This window comes from Diceros bicornis, chromosome 13, assembly GCF_020826845.1.
Source record: "Diceros bicornis minor isolate mBicDic1 chromosome 13, mDicBic1.mat.cur, whole genome shotgun sequence".
Lineage (NCBI taxonomy): Eukaryota > Metazoa > Chordata > Mammalia > Perissodactyla > Rhinocerotidae > Diceros > Diceros bicornis.
Genome location: NC_080752.1, coordinates 7,898,788 through 7,914,293, shown reverse-complemented (window position 1 = coordinate 7,914,293; position 15,506 = coordinate 7,898,788). Strand labels below are relative to the sequence as shown.

Genomic DNA, 15,506 nt, shown 5'->3' with positions numbered 1-15,506 from the left:
TGATGAAAGCTATAAACTATCCCTCCAGAAAAATGAACGTATGTACATACAAAAAGTTTTTGTATTAGTTTAGGAGGTTCATGGATTCCAGGTTATATAAGGACTCTTTTTCTAGATTGTCTTTTCCTTAAAAGCAATACCTGAGTTTCACTGACCTTTGTGTCTATGGCAGAGCCTACCACATATATAGGAGATACTCAGCAAATAGTTTTTGACTTGATTAATTGAAATGCAGAATATTCGAAAATGTTCAAGTTTTGTACTACTGAATCTCTAAACACACTTTCTTTGTTTCCTTAGGCTTCCATCTCAGTGGCACAGTAACTGAGCCGGCTACTGCTTCTGAACCATCAGTGACTTACAAAGTTGCAATCAGTTTTGATCGATGCAAAATCACTTCAGTGACATGTGGCTGTGGGAACAAAGACATATTCTACTGTGCTCATGTGGTAGCGCTCTCACTCTACAGGATCCGTAAACCAGACCAAGTCAAATTGCGTCTTCCTATCTCAGAAACCCTTTTCCAGATGAATAGAGACCAGCTACAAAAGTTTATTCAATATTTAATCACAGCACACCACACTGAAGTGCTTCCTACTGCACAGAAACTGGCAGATGAGATTCTATCCTCCAACTCAGAAATCAACCAAGTGAATGGTAATTGTACAACATTTTTGTTTCTAAAAATCTTTATTGCTTTATTGCATGTTTAGAGGTTGGGATGTTTTTGCAGTTGTAATCACTTAACCTTAGTTCATTCTATCCAAACAACTATCCATTTAACTCTTAGTTCTTAAAGCAGTCCAATTGTCTACCTCATAAAGGTTTTGGCAAAAAAGGACAGAGAATGTTAGAGTTATATATTGATCTAGTTTATGGACATTATTTGTGCATACAATCCCTATCCCCAGGAGCCTGGAATATTCAGAAGTGAGAGAAAGTATAAAATAATTTGTGTCATTCAGTGAAATGAGAAGGATATGAGAATTCCTTTAACATTTCAGGATCCTGCATAGCATCAGGGTTATTCTAAAGAGCATCTGTTAGCATTGTGCTTATGAGCTATATAATGGAAGAGTGCGTGGATGGAGAAAGATACTATGTTCACTCATTCATTCAACAAGTATATATTGAGTACCTACTATGTGCAAGCAATAGTGCTGATTGTTGAGGGCATAAAACAGACATGGTTCCTGCCTTCTAGTAGCTTATAATGTAGTAGAAAAGACAGCCAAGTCTAAAATAAATTCTTGCTTTTATAATGAAGCCAGGTTGTAGAGAGTTAATCTTAAGAAACCATTGAAGAATTTTGAGAAGAGGAGCTGTATGAGCCAATTTTTCATTTTGTTTGTTAGGTCCTCCTATGTTCCAGGCATCATGCAAGGGACTTTATATATGTTAATTCATTTAGTTTTCAAAACTACCCTGTGAGGTAGGCGTCACAAGCATTTCCATTTTATAAATAAGGAAATTATTTATACCCCAAGCTCAGCTGACTTCAGAACTCAAGTTTTTTATGCTTCTCTATACTACCTCTCCATTTTTATCAGATATTTTGGTACTAGAATAAAGGAGGCAATGAGACCAGGTGGATGGCCTATATAATACTGTAGTCCATGTGCCAGAGGACCTGCCTTTCCAAGTTGGCCAATAGAGCTAATCAGTTCCTACACACCACCTCACCGCTCCTCAGAAACAGGGATAGTCAGAAAGACAGGCTTCGAGAACTCTTGCTAACTAGCAGAAATAATCTTCTGTTACTTTATACTCAAAGGTGTAACATTTACATAATAACTGAGCTCTTGCTATTTGAGTGATGCTGTTCAAGACTAGCTTTATATATCTCTTCTTATCCTACATAGGGGGGCTCTTCTACTTCTTTGGCCTCCTTAAGTCTAGAGCTCTAAGTGACCTGAGTTCTGCCCTATCTCCAGGTCTGCAGCTCCAGAGGGAAGTACAGCTCTGTACCCCAACAACTGGGCTGTGGCCTGCTTTTGTACCTCATTCCCACTAGCTCTTTCTCAGAATTTTTGCCTATTTCCAAGCTCTCTTGCCTTTTCTGGAACTGAGCACCTTGGTTGAGGACCTGTATTGCACCTGTCTTGTTCGCCACTACTGTCACCAAAACGACTCTCTTCCCTTTCTACCACTGTGCTGAAGCAAGCTTTATTCCTCGTTACCCCTCCCATCTCAGTATCTTATTATTTGTCTGAAATTGGGCTTAAATTGCCACATTGAACTTGAGATGTGATTCTCAGTCTTCCCTAGGAGCTAATACTTCTGTACCTGTGTTCATCCCACACTAATATTAGCTTTCTACCCCAGGTTCCCTAATATTCCATAAGGCCTTTCCAAATCTATTTCTAATAACCAGTGCTTATATGGCAATGATACTGAAAATGAGAGGGGGAGGGTGGAAATGGAATATCTCAGAAGTAACGTGGACTGGATTCAACATCCAAGTGTGTAGGAGTGAGGAGTGAAGAAGAGGAAGATGAGAGGAAATAATTCCAGAATGTCTAGCTAGGATGGCATTGATGGATTTGATGATAATGTTATCATTCACTTAGAGAACATAAGAGGAGGAATGAATTTAGGAGGAAGATGAATTCAATTTAAGTTTGATGTGCTTGTAGAACATTTAGGTAAAGATTTCTAATAGACATTTGGATATATGGATCTAGAACTGAGGACAAAAGTCTGAATTTTGGAGTTACTAGCATAGAGATGATATTTGAAGTCATGTTTCTGTTCCCTGCTAAATCTTTAAACACTTAGAACATCTTTCTCCTCTCTCCCAAACCCTACTCCTCACCAAAACAGACTTAAAAAACAGGAATAAGATTTCTAAAACTGCTAGCTGCCTGCTTTTAATCCCAGGAATGGATTCAGGCATTGCTCTGCTCCTCACTTCCCTGAAACCTTTTATTTTATTAGTCTCTATATGTGGTTTTAGCTAGACTTTGCCTTGTCCTCTTTGGATTAGTGATTCAGTTTGGACTATCTTTCCAACTCTATGACTACCACTGCTCCATGCTCTGTTTGTTATTTGCTCCAGTAAATCCATATCCTGAGATTCTCTGGCATACAGCATCCTGGCCAGGGCATCAGTTGCTGATTATCCATGAAGAGAGATTAGATACCAAAAGATAAGTAAGATAACTTGAGGGGTCAGGTCAGGAGCCCTGTCTTACTAATTTCTGAGTCTCCGTCACCAAGCTTGATACCTCGTTCAGTGCATATACCAGTGATGAAACAGGAGCCAGTGTGGGGCTTAGCAAAGTAGAATGAGAAATGAGAAAAAGCTAGCAAGTTATTGTCAAAGGCAGTATAGAATTGATTCAAGAAGTGAACGGTTGACAGCGTTGAATATTATGGAAGATACAGACCAGGACTAACAAACATAGAAAGCAATTGGGGGAAATAGAGACTATGCAGAGAGAAGAAAACTTTGAAAAATTATTAATAATGTCATCATAGGAATAAAAGAAGATATTGCAATCATGAAATAAAAACTGGATACTGTAAAAACAAATTCACAGAACAGAAAGAACTAATGAATATTACAAATGCCATTACAATGGCAAAAAATTATAAAACTAAATGATGGAAAATAAAAATAAGGAAAGTTCCTATAGAGTAGAGCAAAAAAACAAGAAGAAGAAAAATAGGAGGAAAAAAAGATGTAAATAATTAAGAGAATGAGTCCTGGAATTCCAGTGTTTGAATAATAGGAGTTCCAGAAATAGAAAACAGAGGTAAGGAATTCATCAATGGAGTAATTGAAGAAAATTTCGTAGAACAAAAACATGTGAGTTTCCAAAGTGAAAGGTTTCCACTAAATGCCCAGCAATGGAAAAAGAAGAATCTTTTCAATAAATAGTGCTGGATCAACTAGATATTCATGTGAGACGGTGGGGGGAAACTTGATTCCTACCTCATACCATACAGAAAAATCAGTTGGAGATGGCTTGCAGATATAAATGGGAAAAGTGAAATAATAAGGCATATAGGAGATAAATGAGAAAATATCTTCATGTCCTTGAGGTAGGAAGAAATTTCTTAAGTAGGAAAACATTGATAAACTGGACTACATTAAAAATGTTAAACTTCTATTTATCAAAAGGCACCATTAAGAGATGAAAAAGGTGGGGCCGGCCTGGTGGCGCAAGCGGTTAGGTGCACGCGCTCTGCTGCGGTGGCCCGGGGTTCGCCGGTTCGGATCCCGGGGGGGCACGACGCACCGCTTGGCAAGCCATGCTGTGGCAGGAGTCCCAAATATAAAGTGGAGGAAGATGGGCATGGATGTTAGCCCAGGGCCAATCTTCCTCAGCAAAAAGAGGAGGATTGGCAGATGTTAGGTCAGGGCCGATCTTCCTCACACACACAAAAAAAAAAGATGAAAAAGGCAAAATAGTAGAAGAAGATATTTTAATACATATAACTGACAAAGGGCTTGTATCCTAAATATATAAAGAACCCCTACAAATAATAAAATGGACAAGAGACCTAAAAAGGCACTTGACAAAAGGGTATCCAAATGGCTAATAAATATATTAAAAGGTACTTTAACTAAGTAGTAATCAGGGAAATGCAAATTAAAACCACAGTGAGAGACCACTATGTATCCACCAGAATGGCTGAATGTTTTAAACTATCAGTATCAAGTATTGGTGAGGATATTGAGCAACTGGGACTAATATATTGCAAGTGGGAGTATAAATTGTTACAATCACTTTGGGAAACTGTTTGGCATCATCTAACTAAAGTTGAACATATTCACACCCCATGACCCAGAAATTCTTCTCCTAGTTGTCTACCCAATGGAAATGAGTAGCGTAATTTGTAATAGCCTAAACTAGAAACAATGCAAATGTCCATCAACAGTAGAATGGTTAAATAAATTGATAGCTTCATATAATGGAGTACTATATATCAGTGAACATAAATTTGGTATTGCTAAACACAAAAATATGGGTGAATCTTACAAACATGATGTTGAGTGAAAAAAGCCAGACACAAAAGAGTAAATCTTGTATGATTCCATTTATGTAAAGTTCAAAAACAAGTCCCTGGTGTTAGAAGTCAGGATAGTGGTTAATTTGAGGGAAGGGGAAAGGAGATAGTGTTTGCAAAGGGACTTCTGGGATGCTGGTAGTAGTCTATTTCTCAACTTCAGTGGTAGTTACGTTGTTATAATCACTATGTGATAATTTATCAAGCTGTATACTTAAGATATATGCACTTTTCGTAATTTATATTTCAATTTAAAAATTTTAATTTAATTTAAAAAGTGGTGTGTGTGTGTGTACATATGTGTACACACGTACGTATACGCACAGGGCAAAAAGACTGGAAGAAAATACACCATAATATTAACAATGGTAATCTATGGCTGGTGGCATTGTAGGTAGATTTTTATTTTCTTTATGCTTTAGTATATTTTCTGCAATAAGCATATTATTATTTTTATAATTTATAAAAGGATGTTTAAGAATGAAAGAAAAATGTGTTCCACAGAATTAATAGTTTCCTCAGGACAGGTCTCATTGTTATAGCCTCAATTCTAACTTGGAGCCTCAACCCACATGATGGTTTGTTTCGTAATTATTTATAAAAGACATCCTTTCTATTTTATCTTCACTTGTTACCATTTCTCTTATAGTCCTGTGGAAAATTTCACACTATAATGTTAGTGTCCTTTACATTGACTGGCTTCACTGTACCACTAACTGAGGGGAATTAGTTTCATACTCATCTCTTTTTGTGAAAAGACTGAAATGTTCTGACCAGTGAACATATATAGGGACATTATTATCTTTTTTTTTTAACCAAAGGATTTTTTTTTTTAAGATTTTGCCTGGGAGTTAGTGAGACACAGCTGGAGAGGCTGGTTGTGAACTCCAGGCCTAGTTTATCTAATTAAAATTATCACTATTCCAGGGGCCGGCCAAGTGGTGTAGTGGTTAAGTTTGCACTCTCCACTTCAGTGGCCTGGGTTTCGCAGGTTCAGATCCCAGGCGTGGACCTGTGCACCACTCATCAAGCCATGCTGTAGCAGGCGTCCCACATATAAAGTAGAGGAAGATGGGCACAGATGTTAGCCCAGGGCCAATCTTCCTCAGCGAAAAGAGGAGGCTGGCAACAGATGTTAGCTCAGGGCTAGTCTTCCTCACACACACAAAAAATTATCACTGTTCTTGTTCATTCATTCCTAAGTGCTGTACCTTCCTCTACTATGTGACCTTTAATGCTGACATTTCTTATAGATTAATCTTAAGTTTCTCTTCCTCTTATTCTACCTGATCAATATAGGCAATCTCAACTACATCTTTGACTTTAAATGTCATCTATGTACTGTGACTCACAGGTTTATTTCTCCCATATCCAACTGACTATGCATGTCACAGAGACATCCCAAGATCAACATATCCAAACGTGAATTTATCGTCTTCCCCAGACTTGCTCAATAAATAGCATCACCATCTAGCCACTGGGTCATGATAGAAACCTTGTAGTCATCCCTAACACTTTTTTGGTATAATTCACATTTGCAAGACCTGTAGATTTACCTCCCAAGAATATTTCATCATTTTCCACTTCTCCCAATTGATACTGCCATCACCCTAAATCAAACCACTATAATCTCCCACCTGGATTGCTCCTGTAGCCTCCTACTGATCTTTCCATATCTACTATTGCTCCCTTGAATTCCATTCTCCACACAGCCATCCAAAGTAACTTTTCTATAACTACAGATTTTGTCATATCATTTCTTATTTAAAATCCTTCAGTGGCCTCCTGTTGCTCTTAGGATGAAATCCAAATTTCATATGGCCTACAAAACCTTGCATGATCTGGCTTTTGCCTACATTTTCACTTGATAGTCCCTCTCTTTGGAATATTTTCCCTATCCTCTCCCCCTTATAGATGTACTTAATTACCACAATAATATATGACTTCATGCTTTTTTGAACAAAAAATACACACAGTATTTCCTCCACTCTCTGCCAGGCCTAACTACTCTGCATTCCTCAGGTGTTCACTTAAATGTCACCTTCTCCTGGAAAACTTCTTTGACCCACCTTTCTTTCCACACAGATATGTACACGTGTGATTATTTGCCTAATGTCCCTTTCCCCAACTAGCCTATCAGCTCCACAAGGACAGGGACTGTATCTGCCTTGTTTACCACTCTATATCCAATATTGGCACGGGTCCTGACACATAGTAGGCTCTCAATAAACATTGGTTAAATGAATGAAAATGTCTTAGAAAATTCTCCTTGAGCCTCTTACCAATTCATGCTCTCCTAGGTGACTCTGATTCCTTCAGCAGTCACATCAGCTCCTTGAAGTTTATTACCTGGACGCCTCAAATATTGATTTAACTCCCTTTTTTGCTGCAACCATCCATTTTGGCAGCTCAGTTTCTCATCTCCTGGGTTCATTGTAGACCTGCAAACATTTACAAAGTTTACCTTCCTTTCTTTCCTATCAAATAAACAAACCCTTTTAAAGTTTTAGGTGAAATTTTACTGTCAGTAACTCTCAAGCCTTTGCCTTATCCTAGTCCTATTGCAGCAGGTTTTTATAGTCTGCACACTAGGTCTTATAAACTGTGCCTTATTTCTACACAGCTGCTGCCACTACCACCACCTGGGCCCAAAAGCTTCTCCAGTTTTCTCTGTATCTCTTCAGATCCTTAGAGGGGGTGTCACTCCACACTTCTGGTCAGTTGATTAAGGCCAACTCCCTTGGGAAAATGGGTCCTGCCCCTGCTTTTTCATATCCTAATTGAACCACCCAAGGGTCGGAATTAGAATTCAAACCATCTCTGCCTCTTGCTTTTGTAGCATCATGTCATGGGTGTTCTTTCCTCATTCCTATCCTTAGCAACGAGATATTCAGAGGCCCAGTCCTTGGTTTATACCCAGTTTATCTCATTTTATCTCAGTTCTGTCTCCATAGAGCTACTGAAAACTAGAATCACTAGAGGTGAGACTCTATAATCTGCATTTTTAACACAGACTCCAAGTGATTATTCTCTACCTTAAGATTTGAGAATCACTGTACTGATGAGAACTCGATTATCCTCACTGTGGAGAAAATGCACTAGTCTAACTAATCCTATATTCTCTGTAGTAGAATAGGTCAAGAAAGGATTTGGCTATCTTCAGACACACCATCCAGCTTACATTCGGGGGCCTGAAACCAGCTGGTGGATCACAATATGAGGCTAGAGGCCAAAGTATGGCCTTAGAGTGAAGGACACAGACTTTGGAGAGAGACTAACATACGGATCCTGGCTCATATACTTTCCATCTGTTATATTATTTACCTGTATAAGCTTTAATTTTTTCATTTTAAAATTAGGATAGTAATACCAGCTCATAGAGTTGTTTTGACAGTTCATTGGAATTTACTTAACAAATATTCATTGATGTGCTAGGCACTGTTATACCCATTGCAAATATATCAGCAAAAAAAACAGTTTATGCCCTCAAGGAGCATACATTTTAGTGGGAAGTGTATTAAAAGTGCTTAGACTCTGGGATGTAGGAAGCACTCAATAAATGGTGATTATTAACAGATATTTAAGGATAAGGAGTATATTTCTTTTGCTTTGCCACTTTTGGGGTATAAAAGAAGTACGGGGGCCGGCCCAATGGCGCAAGTGGTTAAGTGCGCGCGCCCTGCTGCGGTGGCCCAGGGTTCACCGGTTCGGATCCTGGGTGCGCACCAATGCACCACTTGGCAAGCCATGCTGTGGCGGCGTCCCATATGAAGTGGAGGAAGATGGGCATGGATGTTAGCCCAGGGCCAGTCTTCCTCAGCAAAAAGAGGAGGATTGGCAGATGTTAGCTCAGGGCCGATCTTCCTCAAAAAAAAAAAAAGAAGAAGAAGAAGAAGTACAGAATATATTATTTGCCCTATTGGAGCTTAAATCTAGATGGTCAATGAGACTTACATTTGTTCGTTCTATAAATATTAATTCAGTGCTATAATGAGCCAGGCACTGTGAGGTACAAAAATGAATCCCTACTCTTAAAAAACTTTAATTTAGTTGGGAATAGATGAGAAATGCACAATTCCAATGTAAAACAAAAATGCAACAGGTCTTCAAGAGAATTAATAGTAAAGTGCTAAGAAGAGTGTTACTGCCTTTATGTGCATATGAGCAGAAGATGGACATACTTGCGATAGGTGGCAATGGGGTATATGGCCAATTCAGTGAGGGGGTGAAAAAGAGCCCCTCCTGCAAGTAAACTAAGCAGTACATGAACCTTGGTAGTGTTGGCCTCTCTGTATACTGTGTTATAGCTTCCATTTCTCATTGCAGCCCTGACTTTAAAGCTGAGGCAATATTGACAATGAGAAAGTATTGTTTTTTGGCCAAAGAACAGGTCGCAGGGAAAGGGAGGGAAGTAAAGGGAAGAACATAAGTAAAATCATAAGGAAATGTGGTTGACTCTAAATCTCTAGCTGAAACACAGCCTAAGTAAAGGGAAGGCAAGACTAGAAATAAAAGATAGGGCCTGAGCATGGAGGGCCTTGAATGCCAAGCTAAGACATTTGGACAGTTTAGTAAGAATAGTGCATCACTAAAGACTTCTGAGCAGGGAAGTGATGTGATCAGAACTGTGTTTAGAATAATACATTTTAAGAAAAGTAGCATATATGGGGCCGGCCCCATGGCTTAGCCGTTAAGTGCACGCACTCCGCTGCTGGCGGCCCGGGTTCGGATCCCAGGCGCGCACCAACACACTGCTTCTCCGGTCATGCTGAGGCCGTGTCCCACATACAGCAACTAGAAGAATGTGCAACTATGACATACGACTATCTACTGGGGCTTTCGGGGTAAAAAAATAAATAAATAAAATCTTTAAAAAAAAAAGAAAAGTAGCATATAGCAGATACCATAAACTGGAAGATCTTATGTGTTAATTAGTATTTTTAGAATAAATCAGTGTGACCCTTCCTGATGCCCTGAAGAATAAGATGCATGAAAAAAGCTTAGCAGAAGAGCAGCTTTTCTGTGTAGACCTGGATTTCATTTAAGCAGGGCTTTGATATAGGGAGACAAGAAGAAAGGTAGACTGACTGATTAAACACGATATGAATTTGTAACCTGTTGCATGACCACACCTATAGAGTGTTGACTTATAGTCTTTTGTTGCTTGGAGGCAAGTTTCCAAAAACTTATCACAGGACTCTGTCTTTGAGAAAGTGAGGTTCAGTTTTCATTCCACAAATATTTCCTTGGTACCTGTCACATTACCAGCACTATGCTATAGGTGATTCAACTGTGAGCAAGGAGCTAACAGGCTACTAGAGGAGAGGGATGTGTAAATAACTAAAACTGTGTTGTAAGTGGTGGTGTTGAGGTGAGCCCAGATATGAAAGATATTTTGAGTATGAATTTATAAAATCATATCACCCTATATGCAACTCTGCCTGTGCTTTAGAGGGCAAGTTTCTAGAAATTTAGAGGTGTTGACTCTGCTTGAGAAGCTCTGATTTTATAGTGAACTTTAAAAACACAATTTTTTATTTTCTAAGTATTTTTTATTTTAAAATAATATGTGTACTTTAAGGCTTATTTCAACTTCATAGAAAGGCAAAAAGAAGAAAAAAAATAAATGTCACCTTCCTAGGGAAAAAAATACATCACTATATTCATATTTGTGTATTTCCTTCTGGCCTTTTTTTCCCCCAGGATGGTATTTATAGACCTTGGAAGAGGATATAACTGACAATTAAGTGAACATGAAACTAGCATTAGATCTCTTATATTTATTTAGGACCACACAGTTGACAAAGCCCAGATTAAGGCAGAATACCCATTTGTTTTTGAATATACTCACAGAATGCCCCTCCGGCTGAATGTGTAGCATATGAACTCAGGGGATTCATTTCACCATTCCCATTCCTCACCAGGTGCCCCTGACCCCACAGCTGGAGCCAGCATTGATGATGAGAACTGTTGGCATTTGGATGAAGAACAGGTGAAAGAACAAGTGAAGCTCTTTCTCTCCCAGGGTGGTTACTATGGTTCTGGAAAGCAGCTCAATTCAATGTTTGCCAAGGTAAGATATGAAAAGGTATTTTTTTCACTTTCTTAAGTAAACTGGGCTCACCATACTTCCGGCTTCATGCATTGTAGCTAGTTCACTTGACCTAGCTGTACTGAATGGTTGAAAACTAGTGGGAGGGGCTGATCAGAGCAGACTGCATCCAAGGACCCCTATTGCCTCACCCTGGTAGTCCTCTTCCTTCTGCTTCACTCTCTAAGTGAGTTAGCATTGCTGGGTGTTTTAGTAATGAAGCTACCTTTGACCCCTAGGCTGCCTGATGAGGCCTTGAAGAGACTTAACAGTTTGGAACTGGAGGCTCTCACAGCAGGATTTCTTTCTCTTTTTTTTTTTTCCTTAACACCTTTAGTGAGATATAATTCACATACCATAAAAGTCACCCATTTAAGGTATACAATTCAGTGGTTTGTAGTATATTCACAGGTATTTGCAGCCATTACCACAGTGAACTTCAGAACGTTTTCATCACCTTAAAAAGAAACTCCATATCCTATCCCCCATGTCCCTCTTCCCCAGCCATAAACAACCACTAATCTACTTTCTGTCTATGTAGATTTCCTTATCCTGGGCTTTCACAGGAATGTAATCATATAGTATGTAGTCTTTTGTGACTGGCTTCTTTCACTTAGCTTAATATTTTTCAGGGTCGTCCATGTTGTAGCATGTATCAGTACTTCATTCCTTTTTATGGCTGAATAATATTCCATTGTATGGATACCCTACACTTTGTTTATCTGTTTGTCTGTTGATGGACATTTGGATTTTTTCCACCTTTTGGCTATTATAAATAAAACTGCTATAAACATTCTTGTACACGTTTCTGTATGGACATATGTTTCATTTCTCTCTAGGACTGGAATTGATAGGTCATATGGTAACTCTATGTTTAATCATTTGAGGAACTGCTAGACTGATTTCCAGAATGGCTACATCATTTTACATTCCCACCAACAGTGTATGAGGGTTCTGATTTCTCCAGATCCTCGCCAACACTTATTATCTGACCTTTTGTTATCTAGCCATCCTAGTGGATGTGAAGTGGTATCTTGTGCACAGCAGGCTTTCTTGATACATGCAGAGTACTTGCTTACAGAACTGGAGGCCATCTTTTTGGTTCTTTGGATGTGTTGTGCTTAGATAGTTCTTCTTCTCCTCCCTTTCCTCTCCTCCTACTTTTTTATGATGTGCAGTCACCAACCCCCTTGCCCCTCCTTATGTGTCAGGTTCGAGAGATGCTGCGGATGAGAGATTCCAATGGAGCCAGGATGCTGACGCTAATAACTGAGCAGTTTATGGCCGACCCACGACTCACACTCTGGAGGCAGCAAGGAACAAGCATGACAGATAAGTGCAGGCAGCTCTGGGATGAGCTAGGTAAGTCCCCATATCTCAGAGAAGTGCTCTGTCTGTCCTACCAGCTTGCCCTCTGGCAACAAACAGTCTTAGTGAACACTTGCCATCAGTCATTACATGGATCTTGCTAAGTAAACTTTAGTCCAGCTGGTGGAAGATTTAGGCTCTACAGAGGCCACCCAGAATAATTCTGAACTCACTTGTGTTGCTTCCACAGCACTGTGCTTTGCTATTGACATCAGCATTCTGTTCCAGATGTTACCACATAGAAGACTTTGCTGAGAGAAAACCTCCTCCCTTGGCTTCTGCTGCATGTCACTAGTCTGATTCTCCAAATGCTTATAAGCTTCACTTTTCTAATTTTCCCTGGGTCCACTCTTCTTTATCACTCCTAGATGCAGGGCAGTTTCCAAGACTTGGGCCTTGGACTTCTGTTCTTCTTCTGCATACTCTCTTGAGAACTTCTTTTTAAATATCATGGCTTGTGGTCACCTCTGTGGTGATCGCAGCCTCATCTTCTTTCCACGTATCTGAATTCCAGTTCCAGCTTCCCTTTGCCCATTTCCACTGGAAAATCGTGTGATCACCTCAAGCTCGAGAAATTCAAAACTGAACTCAGACCTTCTCCAAAAAAATGTTCCCCTGACTCTGGCATTGGCACCATCATTCTTTACCAAACTTATTCATTTTTCTTTCATTCCCTACATCCAGCCACCAACTTCATTTGATTCCTCAACCTTCAAAATGCAATTATTGTCCATTCCCACCTTTTATTTCCCATCACCACTGGTCTGGTTGAGGGCCTTGGGATTTTTAGACTAAATTAGACCTATGGCCTCTCTCTTCTAGATTCTCCTCATCAAGGCCATCTTCTTTGGTCGTCAATTTTCTTTATCATTCCCCTGCTCCAAGGTCACGTTTGCAATGCTAATACTCAACTCCTCTCCCTATTTTCAAAATCTTCCATACCCTGAAGTTACCACCCAATCATGACCTCACTTTTGGGTTATACTGAAAAAGTTCTACATGGCATATTCTAAAAGTTCTAATACAGCTCCTCCATACTTCCTCCACCCCAGAAAGCAACAACAAACTTTCCGCTTGTACAAAATAGCACAGGAAAAAACTGCAGCTTGGATTTTAGTGAGTTCTTCTGGACTGAAGCCCTTGAAGCATGTATTTTATAGTCTTAGAGCTGAAAACCTTGGGGAATGAGGCTTAATGACTCTGGAACTGTACTCAGTTACTTTGGAGCTGGTAAGTTGGGGTTTTGGTTTGGGTGCTGAGGCGTTTTGATATCACCTGGAGCACTAATGGCTTTAGAGCTCTGATTAATAATGAATAGCTACATTAATGAATGTTATGTGCCAGTCTCTGTGTTAAAGATTGTACTCACATTGCTTCGTTTAATTCTCATAACAACCCTATGAGGTAATTGTGTGTTTATTGCAAAGAAACAGACACAGTTCTGGTTACTTCTGGATACAGAATAAAATAAAGAATTATAGAAAACTGTCTCTGCCATGACACAATCACACTTTCTGAAGTATAGGAATGTTGCACAATTAGTCTAAAGCTACCAGTCCAACCAGTTGTGACTAGAGGCACACGACACAATGCATGGCAGCTTGAGAACTGCTTCTAGACTCTTTCCTCAGAAGGGATTGTAGGCATGGACTCCCTTCCAGGGTAAGATATTGACATCTCTGTATTTTTAGATGAGAAAACTGAGCTCAGAAAAGTTAAGTATTTTGTTCAAGGCCACACATTAGTAAGTGATAGCTCTAATACTGGAACCACAATCTGACTCCAAATCAAACATCGTTCTGCAACATCTCCCTCAATTCTATCTTACGTACCTTTTTTTGCCCCCAAAGTGCATGTTTCTTAAGAATTTGAAATTAGCCTTTTTCAGAGAGTCAATTTCATCTGAGGCCTGAATCTCTTGGAGTAATTTCTGAGACAATTATGGGATTGTACTGTGGACTTGGGCTTGGACTTTGGGACAAAGGTAGGTGAGAGGAAGTAAGCAGAGCTGGCTCCCAGTGCTTTTAAAGCTCTTGTCATATAGTTAGGTTCATTATGAAAAGTTCTTGCTTCTGACATTTTCATATCTTAAGAAATTTCTATATCAACCTTCAAGAAACTCTCAGCATTCTGCAAAGACAGTGGTTCTCAAACTTCCCAAAATCATCTGGAGTACTTATTCAAACAGATTGCTGGGTCCTAGCCTATCCCCAGAGTTTCTGATTCGGTAGCTTGGAGTGGAGCCTGATAATTTGCATTTCTAACAAATTCTCGGAGGATGCTCATGTTGCTGTTCCAGAGACCACATTTTGAGAACCACTGCACTAAGGGAAGCCTCATTGGGTCAGACACTATAGCACAGTGCATTCATGCTTCCCCTAACTATTATGCGAGTTCCTTACTGATCACGAGTTGCTCACCTGGGGAGGGCCCAGGCAGGGTTTGCAGGAATTTAGAGGAGTGGTCTCACTACTTTCTGTTCCTGAACCAAAGAAAATAGAAGCAATCAGACATGAAGTTTTGTCATCTCCCCATGTCTATACACATATACTTTGCTTTCTTTTCTGTTAAACATCTGTAAAGTATCTCTGCTCCCATAAAAGGCCAATTCTTACATATTTGCTCTGGGTCCTATGCCATCTCCTTATCTCAAGAATTTTGCTCCTGCAGTTATCTCCTTTTTCTGGCTTCATTAATTTCTCCCTCTCTACTGGATCAATTCCATCAGCATACAAATATGCTCTAATATCTTCAATCTCAAAAAAAAATGCCTTTGATGTTCCCATCCGCCTTCAATTATTACTCCATTTCTCTTCTTCCTTTCAAAGCAACACTTCTGGAAAAACTTGTCTGCAGTCACTGTTTCCATTTGCTCACCTCCATTCTCTCTTGAGCCCACTACAATTGAGCTTCTCTTGCTCATTGCTGCCACTCTACTGAATTAGCTCTTATCAAAATCACCGGTGACTTCCATATTGCTAGATACAGTGGTCACTTCTCAGTTCTGTTATCTTACTTGACCTCTTTGCAA

The 15,506-nt window shown here is 39.5% G+C and overlaps 1 protein-coding gene across 2 annotated transcripts in view; it reads left to right on the top strand.

Moving 5' to 3' along the window:
- Positions 1 to 15,506, top strand: part of ZSWIM5 (zinc finger SWIM-type containing 5) — a 248,798-nt gene that overhangs the window by 189,607 nt on the left and 43,685 nt on the right. For both annotated transcript variants that reach the window (XM_058552236.1, XM_058552234.1), the window contains exons 2-4: positions 301 to 657; positions 10,941 to 11,089; positions 12,319 to 12,469. In XM_058552236.1, the coding sequence (XP_058408219.1) occupies positions 301 to 657; positions 10,941 to 11,089; positions 12,319 to 12,469 (657 nt within the window). The remainder of the gene's footprint in view (positions 1 to 300; positions 658 to 10,940; positions 11,090 to 12,318; positions 12,470 to 15,506) is intronic.